This window comes from Anthonomus grandis, chromosome 19 (genome assembly GCF_022605725.1).
Source record: "Anthonomus grandis grandis chromosome 19, icAntGran1.3, whole genome shotgun sequence".
Taxonomy (NCBI): Eukaryota; Metazoa; Arthropoda; class Insecta; order Coleoptera; family Curculionidae; genus Anthonomus; species Anthonomus grandis.
Window position 1 is genome coordinate 12750146 of NC_065564.1, and position 16632 is coordinate 12766777.

Consider the following 16632-nt stretch of genomic DNA (forward strand, 5'->3'; position numbering starts at 1 on the left):
CATTTAATGTATTTAGAAGAGTCGCACGCATTTTATCGTCCTCCGTTATACCATTTGCCACGAAAAACTGTTTTAGCCGCTCGGAAAATATCGCGTAATCCGACTTTTCCGGATCAAACGTACTTTAATTTCCGAGAAAAGATGACATTTTCACCGACTACTTTTAACAATTTAGGTCCGTAAGATCGACTGCGCCAATGATGTGTATGTATTTAATTTGAAATAATACACAACCTTAATTTATGAGAGTATATTTTCGACTGACCAGGAGATACAATAAATGCCGTAAATGCCGTCGGTTTCGAGCCGGCAAAAAAAAGGTAACAAATAATAATACAGCTATGCGGTGTAATGTAAATAAACAACGGATATGGAACAATTTTAATGAAGCGATTTAAAACTTTTTCGTTGTCTGTTTTTAAATCTCTATGTATGTGCGTTAACGCCAAGCCAACTAGTCTTTCTTGACCCATTGAAGCACGAAGCCAAGTCTTAAGCCTTTTAAGGGTTGAAAAACTGTGCTCTGCTGTTGCAACTGATACTGGTAAAACACATATTAAATATAACGCATTATAAAAATTTGGAAACACGTTTTTATCACATGCATCTAATACTGAAAACGCAGAGTCGGGTAAGTTTTCTTTATTTTTTCATTTTTTAATCCATAAGTCTAGTTCTGAATTTATGAGTAAATATATTAATTCTTTACTGTCGCTTTAAAATTTACACAAATAATCTGCTAAATTTATTTTAAAAGCTTCAAGAACATTATTTTCGTTTTCTAAACTAAATGAAAACGTGGCCGGAATTAAATAATTAAATTCAAGTACATTAAATAGGATTTTACCAAAACGAAATTGTACATCATTTATTACATTGTCTAATAAGGGTATAAATATACTCCGTTTAAAATATTCTTGGGGATTTGAGAAGGGAATATTCGAACGATTAGTTTGCCTGGAATTAAGTCTGGGCAACGTTATATACCCGGTTTACATGCAGCCACTGCCGCTGCTACTTGCGCTGCCCACTTCATGCCCCAAATAATTCCAGGCAGATTTTAATTAAAAGTAAATAAGCAAGTAACTATTTACATGCAGCTCGCATCTACCTGCCACTACCCGAATTATTTGTGCGCATTATTCTGCGGCAGTATGGAGGATGAAGATGTTTTTGTGGCGACAGCGCCTTGCGTTTTAAATGTACAGAATTGTTTAAATGTGTTAAGATATGCTATGGAAAAGAAACGTCGACGTCGAAAAAGACAATGGTGGATGACATCGTAATAGAACATTGTAAGTCATTTTTTACTCCCCTAATGAAAAAAATCAAGTGTTTTGTCTTCGAAGTGGACTGTATTTCTTGTAACTTGCTCTTGTTTACGCAAATTAAACCCGGTAGTTAGAATAAAAATAGTATTTATTAACTACATACAAAATTGGTAATTAGGTTTAGTAACAGCGTAAATTAAAATTAAAAAGAACTCGATTTGTTTGACGCGTACTTGTTTCTTGCGAGTCTTGATTGTGTCTGTCTGTCTTAGTGTTGGGTTGCTATTTAGCAGTCTGCTACTTTTTCACTGCTATTTGGTTTAGTAGCAACTGCTATCTGCTATGAGTTTAAGAATCGCTGCTATTAAAATAGCAACTGAATTTTTTTACGCAGGCACCTCGGCAGCTGATTGTCTGGTGTCTCTTTGGTTGCAGTGGCACTAATATTTAGACTGCGACCTGCCATGATTGCGATAGCATAGCCGTTGTGACGCGTGGAGTGTGGTTTGAATTGAAACGTATTATAATAGACACAGAGATTGGGTGAATAATAAATAAATCTAAATATTTTATTGTTACAGACATAGATACATATTGTCAAATAATTAATTAGTAAATACATAATTTAAAAAACAAATAATTGTTAATATATTATAACTACATATACCTACTAATACAAAATTAAAAACTAACAAACATTATTTTTGTATAATAGTATAATGTGAGTATCATTATAGTAACTTTTGTACCGTTGAACAAAAAAATAGAAACTAGATAATGATCACAAAAATTCACAGCAAATTAAAGAATATAAAAAAAATCAAATTAAAAAAAAACTAAGTTAATTGTTGGTTCGCATTTAAAAACATAATTTTTTTAACTTTATCCAAGCTAATGCGATTTCTTCTTTCGGAAAGTATAATTCATGTTTTGGAAAAAACGTGTTCACAGAAAACTGACGTCGAAACTGTCCCAAACTTGTTTCGAACAACCTGGCTCAAGTTTGGAAAAAGTGATGCATTGTTAGCCCACCATTTTAAGGGATTCTCGTTCCTTGGTAGAATTTGCTCCTCCAGATATCGATTTACTTCCATTAAGGCACGTGCATGTGGATTTTGATGAAGCCTAGGCTGAGATGAAATGGATTGTTTCACTTGTTTCCATAAATCAAAGACTGTTTTTTCTGTGGAGGCAGCAGTTTCTTCTTTTACTCTGGGTTCTTCGGTGGTTGAGGTGAATCTATCTACATTTTTGAACCGGGGGTCCAAAAGATTAGTGTCTGACTGGATTCTACCCCTCCAATTCATAATTGTATGCTTTCGAGTAGTTTTTGTATTACTTGGATGCTAATTTCGGTAGTGAATAATTGGGTACTTCTTAACATCTCCTTGCATACATTTTGTAACCCATTCGAGATTATGCATATTAATTATAATGTCACATTTTTTTCTGCTGACATTAAATTAGTTACATCATAAAATGGTTTTAGGATTATAATTAACTCTTTTATAAATGACCACTCTTCCGCTGGGATTACTGGTAGAGAAACCAAATCTAATAAAGCCAGCATTGTTTTTATGGCTTCTTCCAATTCTACAAATCTTTCCGACATCAAATATGTGAAGTTCCACCTAGTAGGCACATCTTTTTTCAGTTTTTTCGGCGCATTGATCCCTGTTGCGTTAGCACTTTGTTTAAAATGTGTAACTATTTTGCTAACTTTGTTTAATGTCCTTTCTTGGATTAGTTTGAGGACATCGGTAACTATAAGATTGATGGTATGTGCAAAGCAACCAAACTTCTTCCATTGCAAAATAAACTCTTTAAAGCCTAGATCTTCAACCATGGAGAATGGCTGGAAATCTTTTATGATTAGATTAAGGAGGAACTTGTCTAAATTCTTTTGTTGGCACATTGTCATTTTTCTTGGAAGTTACTCGGAGAGATATTGCTGCTGCAATTTCTTTACTTCGATTCGAGATGACGGCACATTTGATAGGTGGGATGATAAGCCCCTGGAAATAGATGGAAATAAAGATACGTCGTTAGTGATGGTATTGGTACTAGAGCCTTGACGTTGCTGATTTTCACTGTTTTTCCCTTCTGTTTTGTTTTGAATTTGAACATTAACATCAAATTGACGTTTGAATTGGTCCAGTTTCACAGATGGATGCTTTTTGGTAACATGGGTTTTTAAATTTGTTATGGACGTTTTAAACGATAGAATAGATCTGCACATATTGCATTTTGCTTTATAGTTTCCTTCGTCAGTAAAAAAGTTCCAAACTCCGGATTTTTTGCTCATATTTGCTTTTGTTAGAAGCCCTAATAAATAAAAATAAATAACATAACAATTAGCAAAGCAATATTCATTTTAATTTAAGTGCATACCTTTTTTTAAATTGTAAATAACTTTGAATAACAAATATACACAAAACAGAAACAAACTAATTAAAAACTTTTAAACAACACATATTTAAAAATTTAGAAATATTCTAATAAATGGTTCTTCGCAACTGAGGTGTTTTCAATCTCATAATCTCAAAACTATTGTCAAACTATGCGACCCGGTCCCCGTAGGCCCGTAGTCGTTTACGCATTAATAACCGGTGATTCCCCGCAGTCTGGGCTCTAAACTGAACTGTAAAGTATTACCACAGATATAACTAGCTACCGCTACTATGAACTATGACCGCATTTTATTAAACTGATTCCGACTAACGCCGACACCCATCGGTTTTTTCACCCTTCGGCGATAGCGTTATCGGAAAGAAGTCGGCTTTTAATACTTTAAAAATTAAGGAATAAAAATAAAAGCTTTTAGCGATGTTTCTTTGTCCACTCAGTCTGTTTATAGTTTATAATAATTGTTCCTTTTGCAAATTCGCTCATGGCTTTTTACAGTATTTTACAGTTTAAAATTTAACAGTTTAAAGCTTACACAGTTTACACTGTTTACAGCTAGGACTAGCTATGTACGACATGTACGTATCGAATAAAACTCAAATAGCACCTGCTATTAAATAGCAGCTATTTTCGACTGCTATTTTTGATTCGCATTAGCAAAAGCATTTGCTATGCGAAAATAGCAGGTTTGTCCCAACACTAGTATGTCTGTCTCTTTTTGACGCGCCGCGATATCACGGAACATGAAGCAGCAGCAGCCATGGACACTTGCGCGGTGCGGCGTTGCCGTGTTTAACAGGAAATACTATGTTTCACAGTTTTATTAAGTTTTCAATAGTTTTTGCACAAAGTTGTTATATTTCACTAGCATGAACATGGCCCCGGCCTTGAAAGGACTACACTTTCAAATTACTTAAAGGCAAAGGACATATCTTCTGGAAACTCCTTTTGATGCATCCGGTACTCGTATGAATAGAAGCGATGCGAGAGATTCCATCTGCACCAGGATGAAGCTGAACTAGTCGTCCCAATTTCCAGGCAGTCGGCGGAGCTTGATCATCTTTGATTAATACTAGGGAACCAATAGACAATTGACCTTGGCTGACCTTCCACTTCTGCCTTTGTTGTAACTCGGATAAGTAGTCCTGTTGCCAACGTCGCCAGAAATGCTGGCAGATCCTCTGCACCAATTGAAATCTGGACAGTCGATTGAGCTTAACGTCGTCAAGGTTCTCGTCAGGAGCGGCAGTTAAAGGTCTTCCGATGAGGAAATGAGCAGGGGCAACGGGACTAGGTCGTTAGGTTCAGATGAGAGGGGACAAAGAGGGCGAGAGTTTAAGATGGCCTCGATTTGTGACAATGTAGTAGAAAACTCTTCAAAGGTAAGATGAGCATTTGCAAGGACACGTTTCAAATGATGTTTAACGCTCTTAACCCCACTCTCCCATAAACCCCCCATGTGCGGTGAGTATGGACAGATAAATTGCCAGTCTATTCCTTCACTTACAGCGGTACCCTTCAATTCATGTTGGTGCGATTTTAGAAAATCCTTAAGTTCGCGGTGTGCTCCCACAAAGGTTGTGCCGTTGTCACTTACTATTTTAGAGGGCTTTCCTCTTCGCGAAATAAAACGCCTAAGGGCCAAAATAAAAGAACTGGAAGTTAAACTAGAAACCAATTCGAGGTGCAATGCCTTTGTAGTGAAGCACACGAAAACTGAGATGTAACACTTCTCTAACTTGCAAGATCGAGACCTTCCAAATCCTGATCTCACCAAAAACGGACCAGCATAGTCAAGTCCAGTTACATGAAAGGGTGGCGAAGGAACAGTGCGATCGCGTGGTAAATTAGCCATAATTGGTTGAACAAAATCAGGTTTGAATCTAAAACATCTAATACAACGTTTAACAGTACTTCTAGCTAGGTTACGTCCCGAAATTGGCCAAAATTCGTCTCTTATTGATGACAACAAAGCTTGAGGTCCAACGTGAAGTAACTTAAGGTGTTGATAAGCAAAAAATAACTTAGTAAACGGATGACTGGAGTGTAAAAGTATTGGATGTTTTTTATCTGGTAAAAAATTTGAAAATTCTGATCGACCCCCAACCCGAATAATTTTATCTGAATCTAGAAATGGTGTTAAATTGAGAATTTTACTCTTGCTATCGATAGAACGCTTTTCAATAAGACATGAAAATTCGTATGGAAATGACTGTCTTTGCGCTACTTTAATTAAATATTTCTTTGCTACGTTTATTTCTTGAATAAGAAGCGGGCCCTGAATTCTATCAGAAATTGGTTTTAAACAATTATTTTTAAATCGCAAAATGTAAGCTGTAACGCGAATCAAACGAGAAAATTGTGAAAATCGCTCGAAAGGAAATTCTGTGGTTGAAAATGGTTTCAACTCCGGAACGGTATCCAATTTCGATAAAGATGTAGGCCATTCAACAGGAGGTGCCTTTAGAAACTTGGGTCCATACCACCACATATCCATTTTTAGAATTTGATTGGGATATAATCCTCTGGATAAGTGATCGGCAGGATTTTCTTGAGTGCACATGTCTCCAGTCTTGATCATTGGTGAGATTTTGAATTATCGCTATACGAGTGCCTACAAATGTCTTTAAAAGATTTGCACTAGTTTTGATCCAGGCTAAAACTATTGAAGAATCGGACCAATAAACAAATTTATCGATTTTTAATTTAAAGACGTCGTGACCTTTTTTACTAGACGAGCAAGCAATAATGCCGCACATAATTCCGATCTGGGAATGGTAAGAGTCTTGATAGGTGCAACCTTGGATTTTGAGCATACAAGTTAAAAATAAATAAGAATAAAAAAGGGAATTAAAATGAGTAAAAAAAATTCCAGGGCCGTATTTAAAAAAATAAAATTGATGATGGTTGCCAAAAGACGAAACGTCAGATTTTTAATTTGACGACGCCATCTGGTAGAGGAGAAAAAGTGACAATAATAAAGTGTCAATTATTTTAAAATATGTTTTCAAATAACCTCACAAAAAAATAAAAACGATTTTCCAAAATTTCGGTATTTTCCGAATAACTTCGTACGTAGTCGGAATTTTTTAAATTTTAAAACGGCATTTTGTTAAGCATAAGAATACGCAACTTTGCCCCAATTTAACCGACCCTGTATCTCTTACCGTTTCCGAAATCCCAATGATGTGGCTCGAATTTGAAACACCCTGTACATAATCATTTGCCTTTGGGATACAGGGTACCGTCAAACGGGGTTAAGTGAATCATAGTGGGTAAAATGAATTAATCGGGTATTTCCGCAAAAAAGTCGATCCCGTCGCAGACCTGCCCCATATAGTGACATTATTGCATCGAGATGACCTCGTTAGTATGTCTTTGTATGTGGTAGGGTGTGTTTCGCTGCTCAAAAAAATACACGTGAGTACCATAACGACATGTTCCGGTTAAACGATTTTTTTGTATTTTACAAAACTTTGGAAACGATTGGTTGCGGAAGTGATCAATATTAATATTTATTTACTTGAATGTAATTAATGTGTTTATTAGACATTAATAAACAAATTTGTGCTTAATTTTTGGTAATTTTTTTTTTGTTGAATTTTAGCATTTTTTTTTTCTAAGATGGTAACTTTAATGGGTAAAATGAATCATTTAAGTGTCGCTGTAAATTTATGATTAAATTTTTTAGAACTTTTTTTTTAAATAATTTTTTATATAAGAAATATTTTTTTATTAGTTTTGGTCTTTTTAGCATGCCGAGAATTTACAAAAAAAAATTGGGGCCGCAGGGAAAATGTAACTACGATCAAGAATATGTTCGTCGAGCAGTGGCAGCGGTTAGACGAGGTGATATGTCCATGAGACAAGCATCTGAAAGATTTGGTGTACCTTTCAGTACCATTCAAAGAAGATATCATGGCAAACATTCTTTAAAATATGGTCGACAGCCTGTACTAAGTGGTGAGCAAGAGCTAAGACTAAAGGAGACAATCAAAATTTGCGCCGACTGGGGATTCCCATTAAAAAGTACAGATGTTAGAGCAATTGTGCAACAATATCTAAATAGACTAGGAGTAAGGGATTCCAGATTTAAAGAAAATATGCCAGGGATGGACTGGTTCAAAAGTTTTATGAGCAGAAATAAAGACCTTACCGTTAAGTTGGCTGAAAATACAAAACGCGTTAGAGGTGCATTAACCCGCGAGGTTATTCAAAAATATTTTGAAAACTTGCAGGTCACGTTGAAAGACGTCCCTGCTCAAAATATTATCAATTACGACGAGACCAATTTTGTGGGTGATCCCGGGTCGGCTAAAGTAATTATAAAAAGAGGTGCAAAGCATGCCCATAGGTTAATAGACTCCTCAAAGACCAGCACAACTGTGATGTTTGCAATAGCCGCTGATGGAACATTACTGCCTCCATATACGGTATACAAGGCAAAACATTCCTATGATGGTTGGACAGAGGGAGGAATTGAAGGAGCAAGATATAACAGAAGCATGAGTGGATGGTTTGACTCTGATATATTTGAGGACTGGTTTAAGACAATTGTCATGCCTTATTTTCGAAAGCTTGCTGAGCGTAAAGTTTTAATAGGCGATAACTTAAATTGCCACATTACCACTAATGTCGTACAGCAATGTGAGAATAATGAAATTGATTTTGTCTTACTCCCTCCCAATTCAACTCATTTGCTTCAACCGCTCGATGTCGCGTATTTTAGGCCTTTAAAAGCTGCATGGAGATCCACCTTGGAACAATGGAAACTAAAACACCGTGGAGTCATTCCTAAAACGGAGTTTCCAAGGCTGCTGAGACAGAGTGTGGAAAAGGTTGGCATAAAGTCGAAAGAAAATTCCATTGCTGGTTTTAAGGCATGTGGAATTTTTCCGCTCGATCCCAACAAAGTTTTAAATAAAATTTCACGAAATTTACACATCGATGAAAATGGTGAGAATAATGATCAGGCCTGGAGTAACACAATAATCAGTCACCTGAAAAATTTAAAAACTACCCCGAATCAATCAACAAAGAGAGGAAAAAAAATTATTATCGAGGCTGGCAAAAGTGTGTCAAGTCAAAGTTTATTATCAACGATAATAGATAAAACACCCACAAAAAAATCATCTAAAAAAAACATGAAAAAAAACGAAAGAAGAGCCCTGGAAATATCGGATGATGAGTTAGATCGAGAGTTAGATAAAGAATTTTCCCTAAGTGATTTCGAAAATATTGTTGAAAACTTTGACGAGTTTGATCCAAATCCGTCGACATCGAATGATGATACTTACATGATCGACACAGACTTATCCATGGAGCCAAGGATTGGGGAGTTTATTATTGCAAAGTTTCCAACCGAGAAACGAGATCGATTGTTTGTTGGCAAAATCGAGAATTGTTCAAAGAAAAAAGAATTTACTATAAATGCCATGAGAAAAAAGGGAAACTCGGAAAAGGGGTATTTTGTTTATCTAGAAATACAGGACCTTTGCCTAATAAGCCAAGACCAAATTATTAGAAAACTGCGTCAAAAGTCTTTCAAGAGGGGTAAATTTGTTTTTAACTTAGACAACGACGAATTTAAAAAGTTGGAGTAATTTCTTTTTTGTTAATTTTCCTATGTTTTGTATGTAGACTTAAGTTTTTTTTACCAAGAGTGCCATTTTTGTTTAAAGAAAAGTTCCTAAGTTTGTTGTTTATATAAAGCCTTAATATTCTGTGATAGAATGTGTTATAGAATAAGACTTTGTTACTTAATCTTACTTTTGTTACCATTAGAATAAAGAATTTGTTTTTTTTTAAGTGTTTTTTTCCGTTTAAATCTTCTTTTTTTATTTTTTGTTGATTCATTTTACCCACATTATGTTTAAAGTGAATTTTACAGCACTTCTAATACATGATTCACTTTACCCCAAACCGGAGGGTAAAGTGAATCAGACTTTATCAAAAAAAATGGAGGACTTCCCATGCTTAAATGCTTACAAGTTTTAACAAAATCTTTTAAGACGTTTACCAGAATCTACAATATTTTTTACATATTTTTTAATTTAATACTTTGGCAGAAAAACGAAAAAAACCACTTATTTTGATTCACTTAACCCCATTTGACGGTACCTTTTTAATTTTGTCGCCAAGTCTGCCGTATAAATCGCAGTCATCGTCTAAATTGTCCCGTTATCCTTTAGTTTGCAACACATGGTTAATCGTTTTAAGGCTATCATTAAGTTGCGTTTGCGCCGTATCTATGTCAAAAGCTTGCCCAGCTGTGCGCTTTTTTTTCAAAGGCCTAGCGATTGCAATCCTTGCATTTTCTTCCCTAATGATTGGATCCCTTGGATTTTCTTGTGCCCTTTCTTCTTCATTAGCCCGTATTGGCGGCAATGGAGCCACTTCATTTTCTTTTTCATTTTCGCCCATATCTTGGAAATGCTGGGATACTAATTCCACTTCATCAGTCTGTTGAGGCTGAAAAATCTACATACATAAGTTATTATTATATACTCATTAGATTACTTTATATCTTTTATTGTTAAATTATTATTTGTTTGTTTCTTCAGTTGCCAGATACACCAGAGCAATGGTTAGCAATAGAAAATGTGTCGGAGTCGGAGGTTTTTGCGGTCTTTTGCTTGGAAAATATATGAGCAGCGTAATTCTGATCTGATTTTATCCCATTCCTCTTTATATTTGCGATCGTTGTTGTGCTCAATTTTGTTGCATCTGCGGCTCGCTCTATCACATTCTCAATTTGAAGTGCAATTCCGTTTCGGACTTAAGTATAATAATATTTGTTAATTGTTAAGTTTGTTAATAATACAATAAATACTACAAGATTTTTTAAAATTTTTTGGGAATGACAGTATATACACGAATATAAAAATATGATAATACACTTGCGTGCATAGAAATCGGCCCACTGTAAACTTTTGACTTTAAAGATATTTAAAAAAAAAATTATACATCAGATCAAAAAAAGAAATATGCTTTTTGAAAGACAATTTAATATCCTTTAATAAGAGTATAAGTTTATTAAAACTTATTTGAACATCCTATCTTTAACATAGTGAAATTAATACATTAAGAAAATTAGGCTTTTTTATTATTATACTCTATTTCAGAAGTGTATAGAGCAATAAACTGGGGAATTCCGTTCTGTTTGACTACATTTCGTGGTAGTTCATAGGCGCAGGTACTTATAATATTTATGAATTTAATTTTCACGGATTAAATGCCTTTATTTTGAAAGAGATTAAATACTAAATAAATACTTTTAATCCTTTTGTATAGGTACCTATCTTTTAACGCTTTGTAACATGCAAAAATGGGGTCAGGTAATATATACAGACTATAAATACTTTTAAATCATATTTTAAACATTAGTAGTCACTGCTACGCTGTAGTGTAATCACAATATTATTATCCCAATATTTAAAAAATGGAGGTATTCAGTCCAACGAAAAGATGTACTAAAAATTCTCCACTATCGCTGAGTGAAAAAGTTATTATTTTAAATGTACATGATTGCATAAAACACGATTACCCTAGTTTTACTGTGCAAGAAATTGTTGAAAAATGTTCTCGAATAACTGGAATTGGAAAGTCCATCATTTTCAAATTGTTGCGGGAAAGAAAAGTAGCAGGTCAAGTGGAATCTCCCAAGCAAAAGCCAGGACGACCTACAAAAGTCTTTGATGAAAATGCTAAATGTATAATTCGAAGAAAAGTTCACTCTTTTTATTTTAAAAAGGAAATACCCACCCTAGACAAAATTTTAATGGAGCTTGGCCGAGATGACAGTATTCCGTTGATAAGTAGAAAACTTTTATGGAAAACTTTAAAAAATATGGATTTTGCCTGGGAAAAGCATAACCGCAAAGCACTTTTACTGGAGAGCGACGAAATTATTTGTTGGAGACGACAATACTTGAGAAGTATCAAGCAGTACCGCAGGGAGCAAAAGAAAGTTTTTTATCTTGATGAGACGTGGATTAACGAAAGTTATATAGTCCAAAAAATGTGGCAAGACAAAAATATAACCAGTGCTCGCCAAGCTTTCATAGAAGGCCTGTCTACGGGTATTAAATTACCTTCGGGAAAAGGAAAAAGACTTATAATCACACATATTGGAGGCGAAGAGGGATTTTTAAAAGAAGGTCTGCTAACCTTTGAGTCAACTCGCACAGGAGATTACCATGAAGACATGAACTCAGACGTTTTCGAGGACCATTTTGGTGAAATGATAAAATTTCTTCCGGCTAATTCGGTGGTGGTTATGGATAACGCAAGCTATCATTCACGGCGAATAGAGAAGACGCCAACTTCAAGTTGGAGAAAGCAAGAAATTATCGATTGGCTGACTGCAAAAGGTATTGCGTTTGAAGCAAATTTGATAAAAAAAGAACTGCTGGCAATAGCAAACTTACACAAAACTCGTTTCATGAAATACGCCGTGGAAGATATAGCCGAAAAATATAATATAACTGTACTGCGCTTACCGCCATATCATTGCGACCTAAATCCTATAGAACTGATATGGGCGCAGGTAAAAGGATTTGTAGCAAGACAAAACACGACTTTTAAAATGAAAGATGTTAAGCTACTGTTTGATCAAGCCATTACGGAAGCGACACCAGAGAATTGGCGAAAAGCAGTCCAGTATGTAATTAAGCAAGAGGACAAAATGTGGGATCTTGACAACCTCATCGATCAGACAGTCGATCCTTTAATTATAATGTCAAGAGGTGATGACAGTTCGTCAGATGACGAAGAAGACTACAATCTATTATAATTTAAAATTGTTATACACTGTTCAAAAAGTGCCAGATCCAAAAGTGACATTTTCAACTGTTTTACTCTACATATTATGTTCAATAAATTTGTGAAAAAAATATATTATTCCATTTAAACAAAAGTAACTTTCTAAAATAAAATAGCATTTAAGTACATTAATTATAAGGTAAAAAACAAGTCCCAGTTGCACGCCTTTGGCGAACCGTTTTCAATGTTTATCAGTGGGTAACAATGGGCAAAACTCATAAATTGACCCAAAACCGGGTGGCACTACCTGCAATCAACGAAAAGAAAGAATTTTACATTGAAACTAATACCCAACTAAGGTAGTGGCATAAAATATTGGTGGATTGCCAGGTACCACTTTTGCATACCTAATGAGGTTTTATTGCTCTACACACTTCTGAAATAGAGTATAACATAAATAGGGTTATTGACAATTTAAAACTTAACACCTAATTTTTTAATAATGGGTATGACCTCCTGTTGCCCTAATAACATCTCTCGTACGATTAGGCATAGATCTAATCAAGTTTGCTATTGTTTCTTGTGGGATGTTTAGCCACTCTTCTTCTACTGCAACAATAAGCTCTGGGATCGAGTTTGGGGTACGAAGTCTATCTTGAATTCTTCGTTTTAGCTCATCCAATAAATGTTCGATCGGATTTAGGTCAGGACTGTATGCTGGCCACTCCATAACCCGAAAACCGACTTCTGCAATGTAATCTTGCACGATTCTTGCGGTGTGCGGCCTTGCGTTGTCATGCATGAAGGTAAATTCATCTCCAATGTAGTCGACGTAAGGTACCGCATGAATTGCTAAAATCTCCTCGATCTACCTAGCAGCCGTTAAACCTCTTCTTCCGTGAACACGGTCGCCCCTACGAATGAACTGAAGGTCGGTTCGTGCTTCTATAGAAATTGCACCCCAGATCATGCAGGAACCACCTCCATAAGCACTTCGCTCTTCAAAGCAGCAATCTGCAAATCGCTCTCTTGGTCTTCGGTACACTTTCCTTTTTCGGTCGCTACCATGAAGGCATATTCTGGACTCATCTGAGAACAGAACAGATCCCCATTGTTCCAACGTCCAATTCAGATGATCCCTTGCAAAACGCAGGCGTGCTTGCCGATGAGGTGGAGTAAGTTTTGGACCAATCGCAGGTGTTTTAGGGGTCAGGTTATTTTCCTACAGTCTTCGTCTCACTGTCCACTGACTAATAGACACTCCTCGCACCTCACGGAGCTGTCGTTGCACTTGAACGGCATTAAGGTGACGATTTCTTAATATTGTTGACACAATAAAGCGGTCGTCACGAGCGGTTGTAAATCGCTTCCTACCTGTTCCAAGTCGCCTATGAAAAGATCCAATCTCCTCATAACGTTGGCACACTCTTCGAACCGCTGCGCGAGTCATATCCAATTGTCTAGCAACAGCTCGCTGACTAAGTCCATTTTCGATTAAAGCAATAACTTGGGCGGCTTTTTGTGGTGTAGTATGCATTAAATTAACACACTTGAACACTATTGAGGTTATGAAAAACGAATAATATGCAAATTTCAGTTGCAAACGCAATAATTTTATTATTTGACAAATTTGTTATATTCGTTACAATCACCACATAAACACGGTTCATTTGTTTACCGGTTGCTACGCATATAAACGATAAGCCTTCTTGATAAATTTCTACTCACATTAAAGGATCCTAAATTGTCTTTCAAACAGCATATTTGTTTCTTTGATCTGATGGATAATTTTTTAAAAAAATATATTTAAAGTCAAAAGTTTACAGTGGGCCGATTTCTATGCACGCAAGTTTATACTGCTAAAATAAATAATTTGTTAATTTCTGAACGTATAAAAATATATAGCAGACTATTAATTTCTGAAGGCGATGGTAAAGTTTCTAACCTAATATTGATTGGCAAAAATATCTACGCCATACGTTTTTTCTCACCTGGATGGCGTAACTACAAATGGGTATAATTTCGACTTTACGCCTTATGTGTTTTTAGGCGATGGGGCTTTTGCATTACATAAGAATGTGATGAAACCTTTTCCAGGAAATCATGACATGGGCACTAAAGAAAGAACATTTAATTATAAACTTTCAAGCAGTCGTGTCATTGTTGAAAATACTTTCGGTGTCTTGACATCTGTCTTTAGAGTATTTAAAAAACCCATTGAAATAGATGTAAGCAAGGTACCGAAAATAACATTAACTTGTATTTTGTTGCATAACATTCTCGAAATTCCTACACCCCTCCAGGGACTTTTGATGCCATTGAGGACGGAGTACTTATTGAAGGCTCCTGGAGACAACAAAATACAGGTGTATCTGCCATAAGGAATATACCACATGTAGCCAGACGAGCTCCAGCTACCGCAATGCAAGTTAGATCGGAATTTGCCGATTATTTCAATAATGTTGAATTGTAATTTAAAAACACCCAAAATTTTTAAAGATTAAATTTTTTAAAACAGTAACTATTTTTATAATTTATTTCTATAAACTTACCTCTCTTTCGGTATTTATTGTACCTTCGACATCATACACTGCTCCCAAGAAACCCTCCATGGCATTAAAAGCAAACCAAATGGGCCTAAACACCTCATCAGCACCCGCTCCTGTCTTCATTGAAGCTTTTTTCTTTTTTAATAATGGCCGAAACGTTGCTATTAGCGATTTTTTTTTTGCTTTTAAATCTTGTATTGGAGTTTCCAACGCGTTGCTGATTCTTTTCCACGCATCGTGGACTATATGTTTTTTTTTATGGTTAATGTGTGAAGCATCCCATAACAACCTCTCAGCTTCATACAGCTCCAAAAACAATAAAATTTTTTCGTTACTCCACTCCATAGGTTTATCACATACACGAAAATTGAAATAAAGATTAAAATCCACGTGCTGCTACTCTACCTTCCATGCAACTGAGTAACTGAACAAAACCGACAAAATGCTGTGAATCCCCTAGTTCCTCACGTAATTCACATGCATCATGTAAACACGACGTTGCTGCTCGTGCTGTCTATCCTTTGACTTCCGTCCAAAAAACCGCCACCGAAGGGAGCGTACGGCAGTGGCATGTAAACCGGGTATATTTGAAAATAAATATCATAAAATATATCTGATACGAAAGCTTGATGACTTCTGTCAAAAATATTATTTTTATTTCGTAACCATGAGTTCAACTACTCTTACAGCCAACTAAATTGAACGGATGATATCAATAAGTATCATCCACAATTTAAAACTACATTTTTTAACATATTTAGATTAGGATTCGTTTTTAGCAATTAAAAAAGTTAGATCCGCACTAAGAAAAGATGCCTGATGATGGTTATTACCCCTGTGGACATGTTGAATTCGAACAAAGTTGTTGCTTACTAATTCTAGCCTTTCAATGTTTTAAGTCATTTTCCAATGTATTTTGAACAATATTTAAAGTTTTGTCAATTGGAACATTAGTAAAAAGGCTTACAACGTAAATTAATGAAAAGATGTTATAATAGAGATAATGCATATAAAATATTGCTATAACGATATTGGTGACAATTTTTTTCAGCTGCGTTCACATTGTTTACACTTAAATTCTTTGTACACCTTTGACTATCTTTCCTTCTCAATGCTAATTCCTATTTCAGCAATTTCCCTAAACATCAATGCCCCGAATGCAACAAAAGTTTCAGAACTAACCATCAAAAACTACTGCACATGACGAGCCACTCTACCAAACGGCCGGCAGCTTGTCACTTGTGCCAAAAGACTTTCAAACATCACACGTATCTAGCAGTTCACTTAAAATCGCATTCGGGTTTGTACACTTTTATTTTATTAATTGAAACTTCCTTTTTTAAAAACAATACGTTTAATTAAAAAGAAGAATACAATTAAAGCAACTTACAAACTAACATAAAGTTTGCTTAAAGACTACCGTTTAATGACTAATTCGCGCCTGCAAAGCAACTGGTATATATATAAAATAAATGCTGAACAAGCTGGATGAAGCGAAAGAGAATGAATAAAAATATACATAGGCATAAATGGCCATATAACTCCTCCCCTCTTTAGGTCTCAGAAAACCGGGGTTGGTTTTTGAGGGATGTTAATTCTATGTCCATTTTTACATTATTCCTATGTTTCCTACAATAGTAATA

General features: G+C 35.4%; 2 protein-coding genes and 1 long non-coding RNA gene across 3 annotated transcripts in view; all 3 read left to right on the top strand.

Moving 5' to 3' along the window:
• LOC126747386 (zinc finger protein ZFP2-like) overlaps positions 1-16632 on the top strand; it is a 36969-nt gene that overhangs the window by 7246 nt on the left and 13091 nt on the right. The window contains exon 4 of the mRNA XM_050455971.1: positions 16120-16289. Within this exon, the coding sequence (XP_050311928.1) occupies positions 16120-16289 (170 nt within the window). The remainder of the gene's footprint in view (positions 1-16119; positions 16290-16632) is intronic.
• On the top strand, positions 6631-9793 carry LOC126747385 (uncharacterized). The gene has a single exon (XM_050455970.1). It carries the CDS (start codon positions 7352-7354, stop codon positions 9278-9280), a length of 1929 nt encoding a protein of 642 aa, XP_050311927.1. The 5' UTR covers positions 6631-7351; the 3' UTR covers positions 9281-9793.
• LOC126747407 (uncharacterized) lies at positions 13494-14961 on the top strand. Its single transcript, XR_007664183.1, has 2 exons — positions 13494-14677; positions 14744-14961. It is a non-coding gene; the product is annotated as an uncharacterized LOC126747407 (long non-coding RNA).